A 16,193-nucleotide genomic window follows, 5' to 3' on the forward strand; every position below is an offset into this window, starting at 1 on the left:
TATTTATGCTATTATTACATAGTACTTGATTTTTGTCAGTATCTTAAAGTTTTTAAGAAAAAACATTTTGACTATGATTTTGATCTCTGTACAAGTTCAGTACATTTTCCAGTAGCATTGTTCACGTAACTCCTCAATGTTTGTAGATGGCATGTCATGAGATAGAGTAACTTTTGAAGAACCAATAAAAGACTGCATAATTTTTCAAATAATTCTATGTTGATTATCTTAATTTGAAAACTAGGTGACCTGAACCTTAGTACTTACTTACAACTTACTTACAAGTTACTGCTTGATTTTTATTTCTGTTTGAGCAATGTATCTTCATACATTACATAACAAAAAGTGTGAGGAGAATAGAAGCAAAAGGTGCTTTAAAATATTTTCCTTTGCTTTGTATCCTTGATTAATAGAGGGTTATTAGTACTTTATGTTGACTTTGTAACAGTTTCTAGAAGGTACTCTTGATACTTTTTTCTAAAGGTGTAGGTATGTGCTCTTCACCAGGTGTGATGTTTTGTGTGCTGATAGACCACAGGCAGCTAAAGGTGATCTGTGATGCTAAGCTGACTGAGCCAGGATAATGAAATGCATTCCTTTTGCTTGCCATTCTGTTCACCTGTTTCCTGACCTATATTTGATAGGTGTCTTTAGGTTACCTTGTGGAGACTGGAACATTTCACAGTATGTAACAACATATTTTTAAATTTTAAATACTTGCAATTTTTATAGGAATAAATGAAGGCGAGCAGAATCAATAAATGGTTGCCTTGATATAGTTAATCTTGCACATTTTCGAAGTTATAACGTGCTATTTGAGTCTTTATCGCTGAGTATCCATCACTAATTGTTAATATTAAACTGTGTAAATAACAGAAAAAAGCATTTTTAATGTTAAATATCAAAAGAAGAGTAGCTTATTCTGAAAAAGACTTGTGTGTTAGTCTGACATGTGGAGGAGCTTTGGTTGGCATTTTTGTCATTGATTCTTGAGTCTTTTTACCACTGGTGGTTAAAATTCTGACCATTATACCTGTATTGAAGGGAGGTTTTTAAGTCTTAAGTAAATTTAACAAGTATTGGTACTTAAAAACAAGTTTTGTGCTTAGAGCTGAGTATGTTTGCATTTGAGTAACGCTGGCAGTAGTGTTCTCCTTCTCCCTATAAACTGTCCTGTGTTTATATCCTTTTATTACTGTGACTGCAGCAACACTGCTACTGCATTTAATTTTCCTGCTGTGGTTTATATCATATAAAATGATAGATAGATGAATGCCTGAGCTAGGGCTGTTCTTGTCAAAACAAGATAAAGTAGAATTTGAATTTGAAACTTGTGGACCGTGGGCATCTTTCATTCTGGAATTGTTATGGTTACATTACTAATAGCTACCAGTCACAAATAAGAGGCCAAGCAGGGCTTGTGTTGGGGATTAGCAATAACTATGCATGGCTTTCTATTAAAGGCATTAGTTTTGATGGTGACAGCTCTGGATTTACAACCTTCATTGGCAGAAAGATAGTGCTGAAAATCCATAAATGACAAAAGGGCCAATCTGAGAGTGCTAATAGAGTGTTATGATACATTGGAATTGTTTGAGGGTGTCAAAAACAGTGGCTGAAAAATTAGTGATTTAGATGCTCACATGATCTTGCTTCCATGAATCACTAAGGAAGATAAATTTGAAAATGTTAGTGTTTGAAAACTTAGCTAAAGGTAGTGGGGGTTATGATTTTTGTAATAGAGAAGAGGATAAGATGCAATATTTTAAGATCAGCTTAAGGAGTTTTGTCTGAAGGGCCAAGCACCAGTGCTTGCTGATAGTGTACATGTCTTTTAACTCTTGAAAACAGAAGTTAGCATCCTGTTGCCTGGGTAGATGGGCTCTTGCTCCTCTCTTCTGCATCTTCTTCCTGGCCCTGTTGCTGTCCATCTCTCACACTCCTTAACTGAACTAAACTAGCACAATAAAATAGCAGAAAACTGTATTCTTTGCTTTTGTTCCTGCTGTTTCAGTGGTTTGAATTGGCACACAGAAGGTCTGACAAGCTAAGCAGTGTGGCAAAGGTGAGAGAAGGGTCAGGAGTTTGTTGCCTTTTTTTTTTTTTTTTTTCTCCCCCACCCTCTTTGTAACATTGAACTGTTAAATGCCAAATTCCAGAACATAGTTTAATGTGAAATGAAGCACTTTGGAAACCTCTTTGGAGAAGAGTGTGTGTTCCTGGGACAAAAATGAATTGCAAATAAATGTAAATACCTTCAACAAGTTAAATAATACTTCCATGTGGAAATGCTATTAATTAATAATACATTAGAGGAAAGCTGAACTCATCCAAAGTTATCATTCACTTGCATTATTCAGTCTTTTCAGACACTAAGGTCCAAACTGTGGAAAGATAGATTTGATAACATTTGTGCTGTTGGCACCCCGTCAGAGCGAAGATAAAATTGTACATGTATCCTTAATTTGATATTTCATTGAGGTGACATTTTCATGCAGTAGTCTGATAAATGTTTGCTCTGAAAGGTACATTAAAGCAAATGAATGAGCAGGTGCTGATCTTCAGCATGATCCAGTGTGTAAATGACCTAAAAAACCAAAGAGTTGGAACCACACTGTATTTGTGAAATCATATTACATAATAATTTTGTAGACCAAGTCTTTGTGGAAGAAATAGAAGCAATCTAAATGTGTTTTTCCCCTTCTCCATCCCACCACTGCCTGCCCCACAAGAGGGCAATGTACAGAAGGTGCTGTAGAATTCCAGAAATCTTGCACTGTATTTGTTTTATAGTCTTGCAGCATGTAGCTATTAAAATTAATAAGGTATTACATAATTTTTTAGACCAGAAACAAAATCCAAAAATGAGATCCCTAGTGATAAATGAAGCCTTCGATTAATCATGACATATGAATTCTAAGTGTTTTGTATTGGTGTTCAGCTACATCGTAAATCAGCGCTTTTCAAGTTCTAGGGTGAATAATGTTACAGCTGCTTATGCAACGGCTCCGTGGCAATTGTGCCTTCTTTTTTTTTCTAGTAAGAAGGGTTTCAGGAGCTGCTTGAATCTAGTCCGTTTCAAACTACTGTGTTTGTGAACCAAGACTGACGTTTCCTTTGTCAATTCTGCAGTTGGCCCTGTATTTCTTTAAAAGTGTTCTTCCTTGGAGTGTTTCTTCTGCTAAATCCTGTTTTGACAGAATGTATCACTGTATTTATCAGCTCTGCAACTATCTTACAATGCAAGTGTTTTGAACATCTGAACTCCTGTGAATCTTAAAAAAATTGTCTGAGGATATAAGTGGGATGCATGGGTTCTGCTGACCCTCGAGGCTCCCTTAGCTTTCAGTTGCTTCCAATATTATTTCCAGTCCTTGTTAAGAGTAATTTCTTCCCTTTTTTCCTTACAGTAAAGCTTGTAAAAGGTCAGACATTTGATACCATTATCTTCCCTAGAATGGTGGGTTTCCATGTGGCTTTCTGGGTTGATGTTTATCTTAGCAAGCTGCTGCCATGTTGGGTTTGTTTTGGTTAGGTTTATTTTGTTTGTTTAGTTTGTTGTTAGTTTAAAGCTGTGGCTGATCAAAGGAGGTCTTACAAAAGTGAAACATGCAGTGAGTTGTCTTCTGTGTTTCTTCTTTTTCTGCCACTAGAAAAGATGGGTAGTTTGGCCTTTGAAATGGACTTGGTTGAAAGTTGTCATATTTGTTAAATACTGCGGGAGTTCATGTCCATCTGTTAATTCCTTTTCTGGATCCAAAAGTGGATATTTGAGAACTCTTACTATGGTTTGTATGCATATTTATGGTGAGGGTGCAACTGCAATGAGTCACTTTGTGGGAGCCAAGTCTCTTCATCTCAGCGGGTTATTGCTGAAATTTTTATTTCAATCTGTGTGAAATGTGAGCATTCCTTTCAAAGATTTTCCTGTATTGAAATATTCTTCACTTTGGTGTTATTTGCATCTGCAGCCAATTCACATTCAGAAGTAGGACTTAGGGATTTGCTTAGGAAGAAGAAAGAAAAGAAAGAAATAAGAGAAAAGATTGTTCGGAGAGGTATAACCTAAAAGGAGGAGAGAACATAGAGTTTAGGACAGCAGACCTTCTCTAGATGAGATCTTTATATGCAAAATGCCTTTACATGGGGTACTGTGTTTCTTTGCCTTTCAGACAAAATTAATACTGGAAATAAAAGAATGCTAGAAAGTCAACAGAAGAGATTGTAAGAGACTTTAATTTAGATGTTTCCTATTGCTTACTGGTATTGCTGTGAAGTTTAATTGTAAAGCATATTAAAATCGTTGCCTCTTGGCTCCAAAATTATAAATAAAAAAATTCTTTAGGGCGATTTGAATTCTGTAATAAGTTGATGAAAGCTAAAGATTAACTCAGGCAGTGGCTTAGATTTCCATGGCACAACTTCCTTTTTAAGGCTTGTTTGGGGTTCAGTGAAATCCTTACCCAAGTTTATCTAAGTATCTACAGTGATGATACAGTAAACTGGGTAAGTAGCACAGATGATAAGCTTTTGGATCAAGAGATTTGATGAGTAATGTGACAGTCTTGGTGTAGATGCTTCTGTTTTCTTCTGATCCACGCTTGTTTTCTGGCAGTATGGATAGCACTTTGGGGTCAGTTACATAGAAGAAATTATTGAAAAGATTGTGCAGTGTATTTTAATCCCTTCTATCCATATTGTATAGGTTTTTTTCTTTCAAATATATGTTTACCAGGTCCAGAAAGACCCAAACAAACAACGCACCCTCCAAAAACCCACAAAAGAAGACAAAAACTTCCTCCCTGATCTAAAACTCCTTCAACAAGCCTGTATTAGGTTTTCAATAATTAAAATACTACCTTATGGTGTACATAGCTGTAATTATGACACCTGCTCACTTTGTTTTGAAAGGCAAAATTCTATGTTTCTATCCAAGCTGGACACTGAGGGGAAAAAAGCTGAAATTCACTTCAGCATATTGAAAAAACCAACCTAGAAATCCCTGTCAGCCTTTTGAAGAGTTCTCCTGGATCTTCCATTGAGTTTTTAGAAGTGTACAAGAATGAAAGGGACTTCACATACTATATTCTAGCAAGTATGTTTTTGTATGGTATTTTGGTGAAGATAGCTTTGGTACTTTATTTATGAATTTTCTTGGCTAAACTGTATTTCCTGCCTGGCAAAATTAGGTTGTAAATTTAGTTAAATGGATTTGAGGCTTGTTAGACACAAGGTGATCTCTAATAAAGGTAGAGATAAATGTGTTTTGCTTTCAGCTTTGCATCTAGATTGTCAGTTAACTGATTCTACTTTATTAGAGAATTGGAGAACCCATTCTTTTACTTTCCCAGGCTGATTCCATGAAATAAGTTTCTGATATTTCTTCTGTTGTGACTGAAACAGTTGATACATGAATAGAGATGCACAGGTTACATCTTGTCCTGGTGCTTGGTGAGAGTGTTTGTGCAGTCACTGTTGAACAAATTAATTTTTCTTTTGAGGGTCTGAATAATCGTTTGGTTAGTTAGAGGAAGATTAGCATGGATCATTTTTAAGGTTCAAAATAGTTACTGAATTGTCATGTGGCTATTCAGACTTAAAAAAAATTAAGTTGTCTTCCTTGTCTTTTCAAGCTGCTCAGCGGGAGTTTTAAACCCGTTGTGTCAATCCATATGTAGGCATTTTTTGGATAGCTTTCTGTTAAAGCACTCATTCTGAAAAAATAGCCATAGCTTATGCTCTTCAGCTAAGTTTTGTGCAAGTACATAAAAATTCCACAATAACGAAGGCAAATACCTGAGTGCCTGTAGCTTACAAGTAACTTTTTCGCACACCTGCAGTTTCTCTGTCTTCTGATACTGGCTATCTAAATAAACCTTAGTGTGATGCTAAGGAAAAAGTGACCATCTAGACTAGTTTCTGATTAAATTGGTAAGAATACTGAACTCCTTCTATATTGTAAGTTGAATTGTTAATTGTCAGACTTGGGTTTGTTGTTTCATGGTGTTTTTGTTTGTTTGTTGTTTTTATTTGTCTGAATTTATTTAAACAAACACAATTCAGGTCTGTTTCTGTAGTCTTCTAAGAACTGATGTGTACTAGTATGGAAGACTTCTATTATACTGTAAAGATTCTAGGTTAAGAAATTATTTCTCTCTGCACAATTTCATTCACACTACCAATGGTTTTAAAAAATGTGTTTTTAAAAAATAAATTATTTGCCTGTTTAAGAAGCACACTTGATTTGTATGGCTTTTGGTATTTTGTTCAGTTTAAGATGGAAGATATTTGGTATGTAAACTGTATGTGCCTTTTTGGGAATGAAGTCTAAATAGAATTTTTTGGTTTTATGCATGGAGATGTCAGTAGGTGAACCAAAGCTAAAACCTTGCATTAATTTACAATAGTGTTCCAGCAAAAAATACTGTGCAAGTGCAGAAATGCAGGGAGATAAAAGTCTGTGGAGAAATGCAGGAAGACCTCTAAAGCAGAAGCCATGCCTCTGTTTTTAATCCAGTTTCTTTTATTAATTAATTGATTATTGGGAAGATGGATAGTATTAACAACCATGGATCCATTTTAGTTGGTGTACTTTGAAAACAAATATAAAGACTTGATTTGCTTTTATATTATTATAAGAATTTGAAAACATGAATGTTGTTTTGATTAAAATGGCATATTTAAAAAAAAAATAATGGCCGTTATTACCATCTCTTAAATTTTGATAATACTTGATACTACGTAAAATGTTAAAGATTGAACTGAACTTAGATTATATTTTTTTCTTCTAACTTCTAGAAATATAAAGAGAAAGACAAACACAAACAAAAATATAAGAAGCAATCAGAGTCCTCACCGTCCTTGGTTCCATCTCTTACTGTAACCACAGAGAAGGTAAGTCAATGTGTTTTTCCTCCTTTTCCACTTCAATTACTTATGTTGAAATTTCATGATGTAGTTATTCCACTGCATATACAAGAGCTTTATAATGCCATAGAAACTGTAATTATCAAGTACACTTCATATTTTTTCCCGTAATGTAAAATCCTAAAATACTTTGAGATTTATCATATGGAGAAAGACTTAGAGTTTTGTAATTGAATAGTGAGTGGTTTAATGACCCAAATGAGGTGCCACTGATATTCCAGTAAGTTTTATTTTATTGACTTATGTTTAATAATTTGAGAGGTTTTAGAAAGTCTTTCCTTTGAAATTGACTTGTATGCTGAGCTGTCACTGAACCTCCTGTAAGCATTAAAGCTGGTAATTATGAAATTACACCTCATGCTTCATATACTTGTTATATCATGTTGCCTTTTTAACAGTCTGCTCCATTACATTCTGTGGTCTTTCCTTCCTGTTAATTTGCTAACAAAATCTAACTCAAGGGATGGTGTGGAGGGCTACTTAATGACAGTTCTCATTGTACTCCACAAGAATTGCTTGTGCTATCCACCAAAAAAAATTACACTAATGATGACATTTACAGAGCGGGCAGCAGGATTGAGAAACAGGTTTTCTGACTTCAAAGTTGGAAAACATTTGTCAAATTCATGTGGGAATATTTGACATCCGAGTTGAGGAGCCATAGAATCATAGAATGTCTGGGCTGGAAGGAACCTCCAAAGGTCATCTAGTCCAACCCCCTGCCACAAGCAGGGACATCTCCAACTAGATCAAGCTACTCAAAGCTTCATCCAGCCTGATCTTGTATGTCTGCAGAGATGGGGCCTCCACCACCTGTCTGGGCAACCTATTCCAGTGATCTGTCACCCTCCTACTGAAGAACTTTTTCCTGACATCTAACGTGAATCTACCCTTTTCTAGCTTGAAGCCATTACACCCCGTACTGTCACTACAAACCCTTGTGAATAGTCCCTCCCCTGCTTTCTTGTAGGCCCCTCTCAGGTACTGGAAGGTTGTTAAAAGGTCCCCCTGGAGCCTCCTCTTCTCCAGGCTGAACAACCCCAACTCCCTCAGCCTGTCCTCACAGGAGAGCTGCTCCAGCCCTCTGATCATTTTTGTGTCTCTCCACTGAACACATTCCAACAGCTCCACATCCTTCACGTCCATGGTTTGAATTAGTCATCCATCAGTGTGTAGAGCATTGCTGGTTAGCAAAGTTGCTGAAGCTGTTGTTAACTCTCTGTAATTTGGTTGCTGAGATACAATATTCAACAAATGTGACTATTTGCATATGGTACACTAAGACCTTCTCAGGAAGAGGGTAAAACAATTAAAATACCGATTTTCTCTAGTCTCTGGAAATACTGCCTCAACTAATGGTATCGACTTCAAGACTCACTATGAAGAAAATTTATTAGTATTCTTTGACTATTTCTGTATTCTCAATAGCAGGTTTGTTAACGTGAGGATGTGTACCTGTTAACATCCTATTATTTGTGACTCACGCTTTGACAAAGTAGTCTTGCCTCTGGTTCTGCTGTATTCTTTTTGACACTATTGGTCAAGTGAGACTTGAGTCAGCAGTTTTCTGGAACTACCAATAGTTTTTTATTAAAAAAAAGAAAAGATAGAGTCAATCAGCTGCTTTGCTGTTTTGATTTGAGTGGTTAGGCTTTGCAATCGGTGAGTGTGACAGTTTGTATTGAAATTAACTTGTAGAACTCTTTGGGTGGTATTGACTGGTCCATGTGATTTGTTATTTCATTTTACTGATTTGTCCTGAATATATTGCTCTTGAGTCTGAGAGAACGCGGAACATTCCTAGCCTGTCAAAGAAGCTTCTTGTGTGGGAACTTCCTTAAACTCTACAGTTTTTGTTTAGGTTTTGAGCTATGTATGATCTTACTTTCATTGAATTGCATCCCTTTTGTAGTTTGGTTATCTAACAATCATAAAGTTTAATGAAAAGTAATATTACTGTCTATTTCTTGAAAATTTAAAATATATTGAAATATTGGTTATTTTTGACTTCTACCTAGTAGAGTATGCTTTTAATGCTGAAGACACATTTGGATTCTGTTTTTCTGCTAACCTCATTTCCAGTTGCTTTGTCCTTACTAGACTTTTCCTAATTACAAGGTTTATGACTTAATGGTGTGCACTTTAGTTAGATGAACAAGAGTAAAAACCCATTTTTAGGAGACCTCTATTTAACTCAAGTAAAGAATGAGACTCTTGCTGAGTTGTTAATTGACATTGTACTATGTATGTAAATATATATGTAAATATAGCAAGTAGTGTATTTTTGTAGTTAAATCTATAGGATTTATAATAGGAATACTTCAAATATTTTTAGATTCTGTTGAATACCTAAACATCACCTGCTGATAGTCTTAAAAACCATTAAATAGATAACATTGCACAAAAAAATGTTGCAACTGCTATAGTTAGTAACAAGGTAGAGCTAGAGCAAATACTAAAGAAAAACAAACTCTCTATAATGCTGGAACTTAAATTATAACTGAATTAAACTAAACCAGAAATACTAATTGTGGAATTTCAATAGCAACATGTGTCTTTTTAGTGTTTTTTTTTTTTTTTTTTTTTTTTTTTTTTTTTTTTTAAACTGTGATGTCTGCTTTAGTTTCCACCTTTTTTTTATAAAGCTTCAGATTGTCAGCAAAATTTGTGTTCATTTTTTAATGAAGTTACTAAGTGTGATTATATTATGCTTTCTGTAAAATATCTACTGGATATGTGCAAGTATTTTTTTTTTTTGTGGCTAGTTCCTTCAGTTATCTTCTAATTTTTTTACTAAGTCTTTTTGACACCATTTCCACGCATTTGCTCTTCTAGGTTATAAATTCACAGTATGTCCATAAAAAATGTGAAATTTTAATAATAGAACAAGCTTTGTTATCTTCTGAGATAAATGTGGTTCAGATTATTGTATTAAAATGCTACTTCTATGTGTCCTTTTACATAGAGTTGTCAGAATTGATTTGGACTCGGTGTCTTTTTCACAGCAGTCTCTTTTCAGTGAATACATTATTTTATCATGGTATACAATCACTTCTGCTAACACATTGTTCCTGTGGGGAGAGCTGGAATTTGAAATGAGTTTTTGGTTTTCCTTTTTAAAGAAGTGAAATCCTTTGTGATACAGTAGTAGTGACCATTTATGCAGGTGATGCCTTAAAGCATGTTTTTATCTGGATTAATGGCTTCTTAAGATAAATTCATGAAAGTCTGCACAATAAATTGGATTTACATTATGTGAGTTAGTATACTTGACTTGCCTGTTTGTTGTGCAAAATATAATTTCAAGAAATTTTACTAAGATTCCAGTCTAAATGCTGTGCCATTTGGGAGGTATTTTGGTGCATCCCCATGATGTCTTAGCAAACACTGCTTAGTCTGGATCAGTTAAGCTTGAAATTAATCAAAGTGTCATTGAGAATTTACATACTAACAAATTTTTCACTTTTCTTTTGGGGCAGAGATACAGAACGTTTGAAGAAGGACTAGGATAACTTAGGAGTCTGAATTCTGTGTCTGCCTTTTCCTCTGGCCTTATTCTTAGTTGGGAAAAGTCATCAGCCTTATATTTAGTCCTGATAAAAGTTTCTTTCTCAGGCTTTGAGCTTTGGCTTGTATTGAGAGTTTTAAAATATTTATGGTTTAACAGGTCCAGAAAAATACAGTTGTCCTTTTTTGGGAGGTTATTGTGTGTTATTAATTAAAACAGAACTTTAAAACATTGAAGTGCACAAAAATACCCAAGACAGTGTGTCTGTGTTCAAATTATAGTCAGTAACTAGGAAAAAGGTACTGCAAATAAAGAGTACAGTCGACTGATTTTTATTTGTAATAGTAGGGAAGGTGATGATAACCCTCCTCAGTTCACCTGGACCAACCAAGCCCAACCTGGTTCTCAGGGGAGGTGCTCAGATCCTAGTGCAGTGGGCTACAGAAAAGAATGTAAAGAGAAGGGAAATATCTATTTGATAGGACTGAACATCACTGCCCTACAGCACTGTGGTGTTTGTGGGTTATGGGGTGCATGTATGTGTGTGTTATTTTTTTGTTTGGTTGGCTTTTCTTGGACCATGTTCTTACCATCTAGCATTTTTGTAGAGAATTACCTTCCCTTCTCTGCGCAAGAGTACCAGCTTCTGTATCTGTGTTAGGGCTAAAGGCTTCTCAAGCCTTGGGATGTACTGTATATAGCAAGAGTGCTTTTTCCACCTTTACCATAAATCTAAAGCTTTCCCAGAAGTTTTAAGTCTTGCTACAGGTGGGTGGTATAACTCTTCAGGGCACATGGAGTGATATGTGGAGGGTGCAAAAATGACAGTAGCTCTCTGTGCACCAAGTTGGCAATGTGGAGTGTGCTTTCAGGAAAAACCTGCATCAGGTTTTAGATGAGAGGAGAAATCCTGGATCCCTGAAAAAACTTGACTTTTGGTTTGTGTTATTACATGTCTGGAAACCCTTTGTTCAAATGACGCAGATTTGAACCACTACTTCTTAACTTGGGTCAGGGGAAACATGAGTTTCTGGAAAATTTAGCATTCTTCTGGAGTTTGTAATAGTTCAAAAAGTGAACTATCAAACTTACCTTAGAATTAGCCCCATCTTCATTAGAAACACTTAAATAGTATACTAATAGGAATTTGAGGTAAATTATTTTTAACATTGTACTTTAACAGACTTAAATGGACTTTTTTCTTCACTGTGATTCAGAAAACCCATAATATATTTTTATTGCAGTTCATAGTAATTCATACGTAGTGGTACACAAACATGAAAATTTTCATTTTCCTCAAAGTTTGCCTATTTAGTTGTTTCCTGGCATTTGCACTGAAAAGTAAGTTGTATGTAAATGTCTTAGCTATTCTAGTAAAAATATGGAAAATGTAGCAGCTCTACAAGGCTGTATGTAAAGATGAAGACATATTCTGCTGTAAGCCTGAATTTAGCAACCATTCCAGTTGGGGAAAACGTGTATGTGCTCAATTTTAAGAGGCATGCATTTGTGTAGTCTGTAATACAGATAAATTTAAATACTATTTTAAACCTCCTTATAAAGAACTGGAAACCAAGCTAAGCTTGTTTTGAACAGATGAGTAGCTTCTAGGTTTGATTTGTATTTTTTGTTGAAGTTTCATACAGTCAAGACTTTGTTTGAGTATAAATAACAGTATAATATTATTTCCTTTTTCCTAGTTTTGCTTTCATTTTCTTTCTTCTCATAGTAAAATTCTGCTATCACAACTCCCATTTTTTTAAAAATTATGAAAACAATGATATATTCCTTTGTGTAGTTTCCTACTGCAGTGCATGCAGTTTCCCTACCTACGTAATTACTTTCTGTGAACCTTTTTGACTATTGTTCATCAATATGAACAATTCTGACAAAATTTAGTGGAAGAGTAATGAGGCAAAAGGAAATTCTTGAAAGCCCTGTGAAGAGTTTATAGATGTCGGAGAAGGGCCCAAAATTCTTGGAGGTCGGTAAGGATTGAGAAAAAAATCTGCACTGTGACCTCAAGACTGTTACAGTTTTTCCCTGTCTGTTAGGCAGCAGGTTTGTAGGAGGTAGCCACTCAGTTCTATGTGTGTCTTGGACAGTTAGGTCTTGTGTCTTTGTTACTTGATGATACTGAAGGAACTGACTGAGTGGGGTGGTTCAGATGGCAGAGGATCCTACTGTGATGGTGGGAAGTGATGACATAAGGGGCAGTTGTGCTTGTTGGAGTTGGTTTTAGTTTGGTGTTCAGACTGTGAAGTCTTAAAATGCAGCTTCTTTGGGTCTGAAGCCTTTCTTAGTTCCACTGCTGATGGAACAATGTTTCCAGTTTGACAAAAGAAACTTGGATAAAAATCATATTGTCAGAAAAGCATTTAAAGTCTCACTTTTTTCAATTTAACTAGTAAAGTAACAATATCATATTCAAATCGAATATAAAGACTGTAACCGTAGATTTGGGATTAGTCCATTGACTTCAGCAAAAGAAAAACTTTCAACCAAAGCTGACATTATATTAATGTATTTTTTCCCACCAAATTAATTTTTCTGCACTTGAATTGTTTGCTGAAAGTCTTAACTATTCAGTTCTTGCAACTCCTGCTGTTGCCAGTTACCTTAGCATTTGAACAGTTTTAAGTTTATTTGAAAGAGTGGGTTCTTGTTTAAGCAGTTCTTTTGTTACAGTTTTTTGTGTGTCCTAATTGCTTCTTTTATCTTATTTTTTTCCTCGCTTATCCAAACGCTAGACATACACAAGCACTAGCAACAACTCCATGTCAGGCTCCTTGAAGCGCTTGGAAGATACCACAGCTCGATTTACAAATGCAAATTTCCAGGAAGTTTCTACACACGTTTCAAGTGGAAAAGATTCTTCAGAGGCTAGAGGGTCAGACAGCAAAGGGAAGAAGTCAGCAGGTCACAGCTCAGGTCAGAGGGGAAGAAAGCCTGGTGCTGGAAGAAATCCAGGAACAACTGTGACTGCAGCTAGCCCTTTTCAGCAAGGTATTAATTGTTATGCTGTAACACAGCTTCTGCTTTGACGTGACTTAGAAACCTTACATATTTAAAACTTGAGAAATAGCTCATTCTTTATCCTTCATAATGAGAGTGTTGTTTCACTTTGGGGAAGAAATAACTTTTTTTCACGGAAATAATATGAAAAAGAAGCTCGTGCATCTTTAAAGGGCAGAACTGTTGCTTTTGTTTAGACTGTTAAGGTGTTCTCTTTAACTGCTAAAACCAGAAGTTTCTTTTTGTCATAAAAAGTTAGTCTGGGGTAAAATCTAACATACTCATTTGCATCTAGGAGCCTTTCTTAGCTCTTTAAGGGCATAATACTAATGTTTGTTAGTGCATATTAGAATGAAAATGAACTACGTACTCTGTAGGATACGGTGGCCCCTAAATAATTTTTCAAGATGCAGACGTTTCAAATACACCATTTTAGTCAAAGCAAAAGATCTTTTTACTTCTGTTTTATGTCTTTGAAATACATAAGCAGAAGAAGATTACATGACAAGTATGTAGAGTTTATTCACCTTGTGTAGTACAGAAATTTTGTCATTTTGAACAAGCTAAAACACACTAGGTGCTCTGTTGACACTTAAACACCCCACCTCCTGCCCCCCCCCCAAAAGGCAAGCAAATTTTATTATGTCTTTGACAGAGTTGAAGAAAGATTTAAGAAGTCTAAAAGTCTGGTTTTTATCACTTAATAAAATATGTTATTTTGAAACACAACAAACTACATCTTGTGTAAAGTAATTGTTTTTCCATAATTTACACTATGATGTGTAGTACCTGACTGTCCTTTCTGCTTTATGATGTTGCTCTTCCTTTGAACTTATGCAGTGATCACTTTTAAATTTGTCTAGAACTCTTCCAATATTTCAGGTTTCTTTACTTGGGAAAAAAAAAGTCTGAATTGTTTAAAATTTAAATTCTCAAAATTTTGAAAATTTCCTTCTGGATTCCTACATTTAAAGAAAATTCCTACTGCAGATGGCAAAATAGATCTTTACTATGCTTGTATTTTCTTTATACTGCATTAAGGGAAGTTGATTTAATGTATTTAAAATACAAACCAACAATATTTTTATTATTTTTAAATTGATGTATTAATATAAATTATATAAATGGAATTATTTATGTTGGAATACTGATGATAAAACACTCATTTTTAAAGGACTATATTATACTTAATGTCATATTTAGGATTGTTTTCTTGACAAGATAGTCATCAATACTCTTGATTTCTACAAGACAGTGCCCACATGCACCCACCCATATAAAATTACTGAATTTCAGTGTATGTAGATGTTTGTATTTCCCAAGCTCCCGTTTTCTGCCTTGCATACATGTGCTAGCACAGTGATGAAATGACTGCATTCCAAATATTACAGAAACAATGTAATTCTATTACACAACATATATTTATGGTTCTCTGACAGTGCTAAATAAGTCTTAAAATGCCAATTTTATATGCTTTTCTCCACTTCCTCTCTTGTCCTTTTCAAAAATACCCCTTCTGTGGAACACCTCCTCAGCCAGCATAGATTAAGTGCAATTGCTGTTCCCTTGACCTGTGTCAGTCCCTTGATTTAGGTAGAATGGCAAGGAAGATTGCAGGCATAGTGCAGATGTGATCATAGTATGTTTCTCTCAGCCTTCTTTTTATATATGTGTATGCTTAAAAAAACCCCTTGCATCAAGTGTTTGTTGTGGCTTCGAAACACAAGGGATGTCAGAGTTGCCTGGACAGCAAAGTTGTTGTTCTCCTTTTATTAATTTTCACTTTGTGCCCAAAATTCAAATTGAAATCTAAGATAGGAATCTGAGATTCATATCCAGCAGAGTGAATGTGAACAGAAGCAGCAATGAGTTATCTTAAAAATAAAATTCTTTAGCTCTTGGTAACACTTTCCATAAAGCCCTTGCCTGTTATGAAAAATATAGTTTTGTATTCTAAGATACTAATCTTTCCCATCAATTTTCATCAAGGGGGGAAAAAAGTACTATTTTTCTTTTCTTTTTTAGGAAGCTTTTTGGGCACTCCTGGGAGCATAAAGTCATCTTCTGGAAGTTCTGTACAGTCTCCCCAGGATTTTTTGAGTTTTACAGACACAGATCTACGAAGTGACAGTTTCACACATTCTCAACAGACTTCGTCAACCAAAGATGTACATAAAGGAGAGAGTGGGAGTCAAGAGGGGGGTGTCAATTGTTTCACTTCCTTAATTGGTCTCCCTTCATCATCAGCTGTTTCCCAATCTAAAAACTTTGACAGCTCACCTGGAGACATAGGTAATTCAAGCCTTACTTCTACAGCATACAAACGAGCTCAAACTTCTGGAACAGAGGAAGAAACTGTAACAGAGAAAAAAAGGAAAGGAAATAAACAGAGTAAATATGGGCCTGGTAGACCCAAAGGAAATAAAAGTCAAGAAAGTATTTCCCATCTTTCAGTTTCTTCTGCTTCTCCAACTTCTTCTGTGGCATCTGCTGCAGGAAGTGTGACAAGCTCTGGTCTTCAGAAATCTCCAACTTTGCTCAGGAATGGAAGTTTACAAAGTCTTAGTGTTGGCTCATCTCCGGTGGGTTCAGGTAGGCATTTATTGGATTTGTTTTCTTACCTCAAAATTATCTTTATTATTTTAGCTGTAATTTCGTTGTATTTCAAGAACAGAGTATCAGTTAAAATATCATGAAAGTTGCATTGGGGGGGGGGGGGGGGAGGGAAAAAATAACAATGAAT

General features: G+C 35.4%; 1 protein-coding gene across 1 annotated transcript in view; it reads left to right on the forward strand.

Moving 5' to 3' along the window:
• LOC103776471 (protein AF-10) overlaps window positions 1–16,042 on the forward strand; it is a gene marked incomplete at both ends in the record, with an annotated part of 69,065 nt that extends 53,023 nt beyond the window's left edge. Inside the window, 3 exons of the mRNA XM_008943982.1 lie at window positions 6,799–6,894; window positions 13,186–13,441; window positions 15,476–16,042. Of these exons, the coding sequence (XP_008942230.1) occupies window positions 6,799–6,894; window positions 13,186–13,441; window positions 15,476–16,042 (919 nt within the window). The remainder of the gene's footprint in view (window positions 1–6,798; window positions 6,895–13,185; window positions 13,442–15,475) is intronic.
• Window positions 16,043–16,193: the final 151 nt, after the last annotated feature.

The sequence above is a fragment of the Merops nubicus genome, unplaced genomic scaffold (genome assembly GCF_000691845.1).
Source record: "Merops nubicus isolate BGI_N331 unplaced genomic scaffold, ASM69184v1 scaffold22327, whole genome shotgun sequence".
NCBI lineage: Eukaryota > Metazoa > Chordata > Aves > Coraciiformes > Meropidae > Merops > Merops nubicus.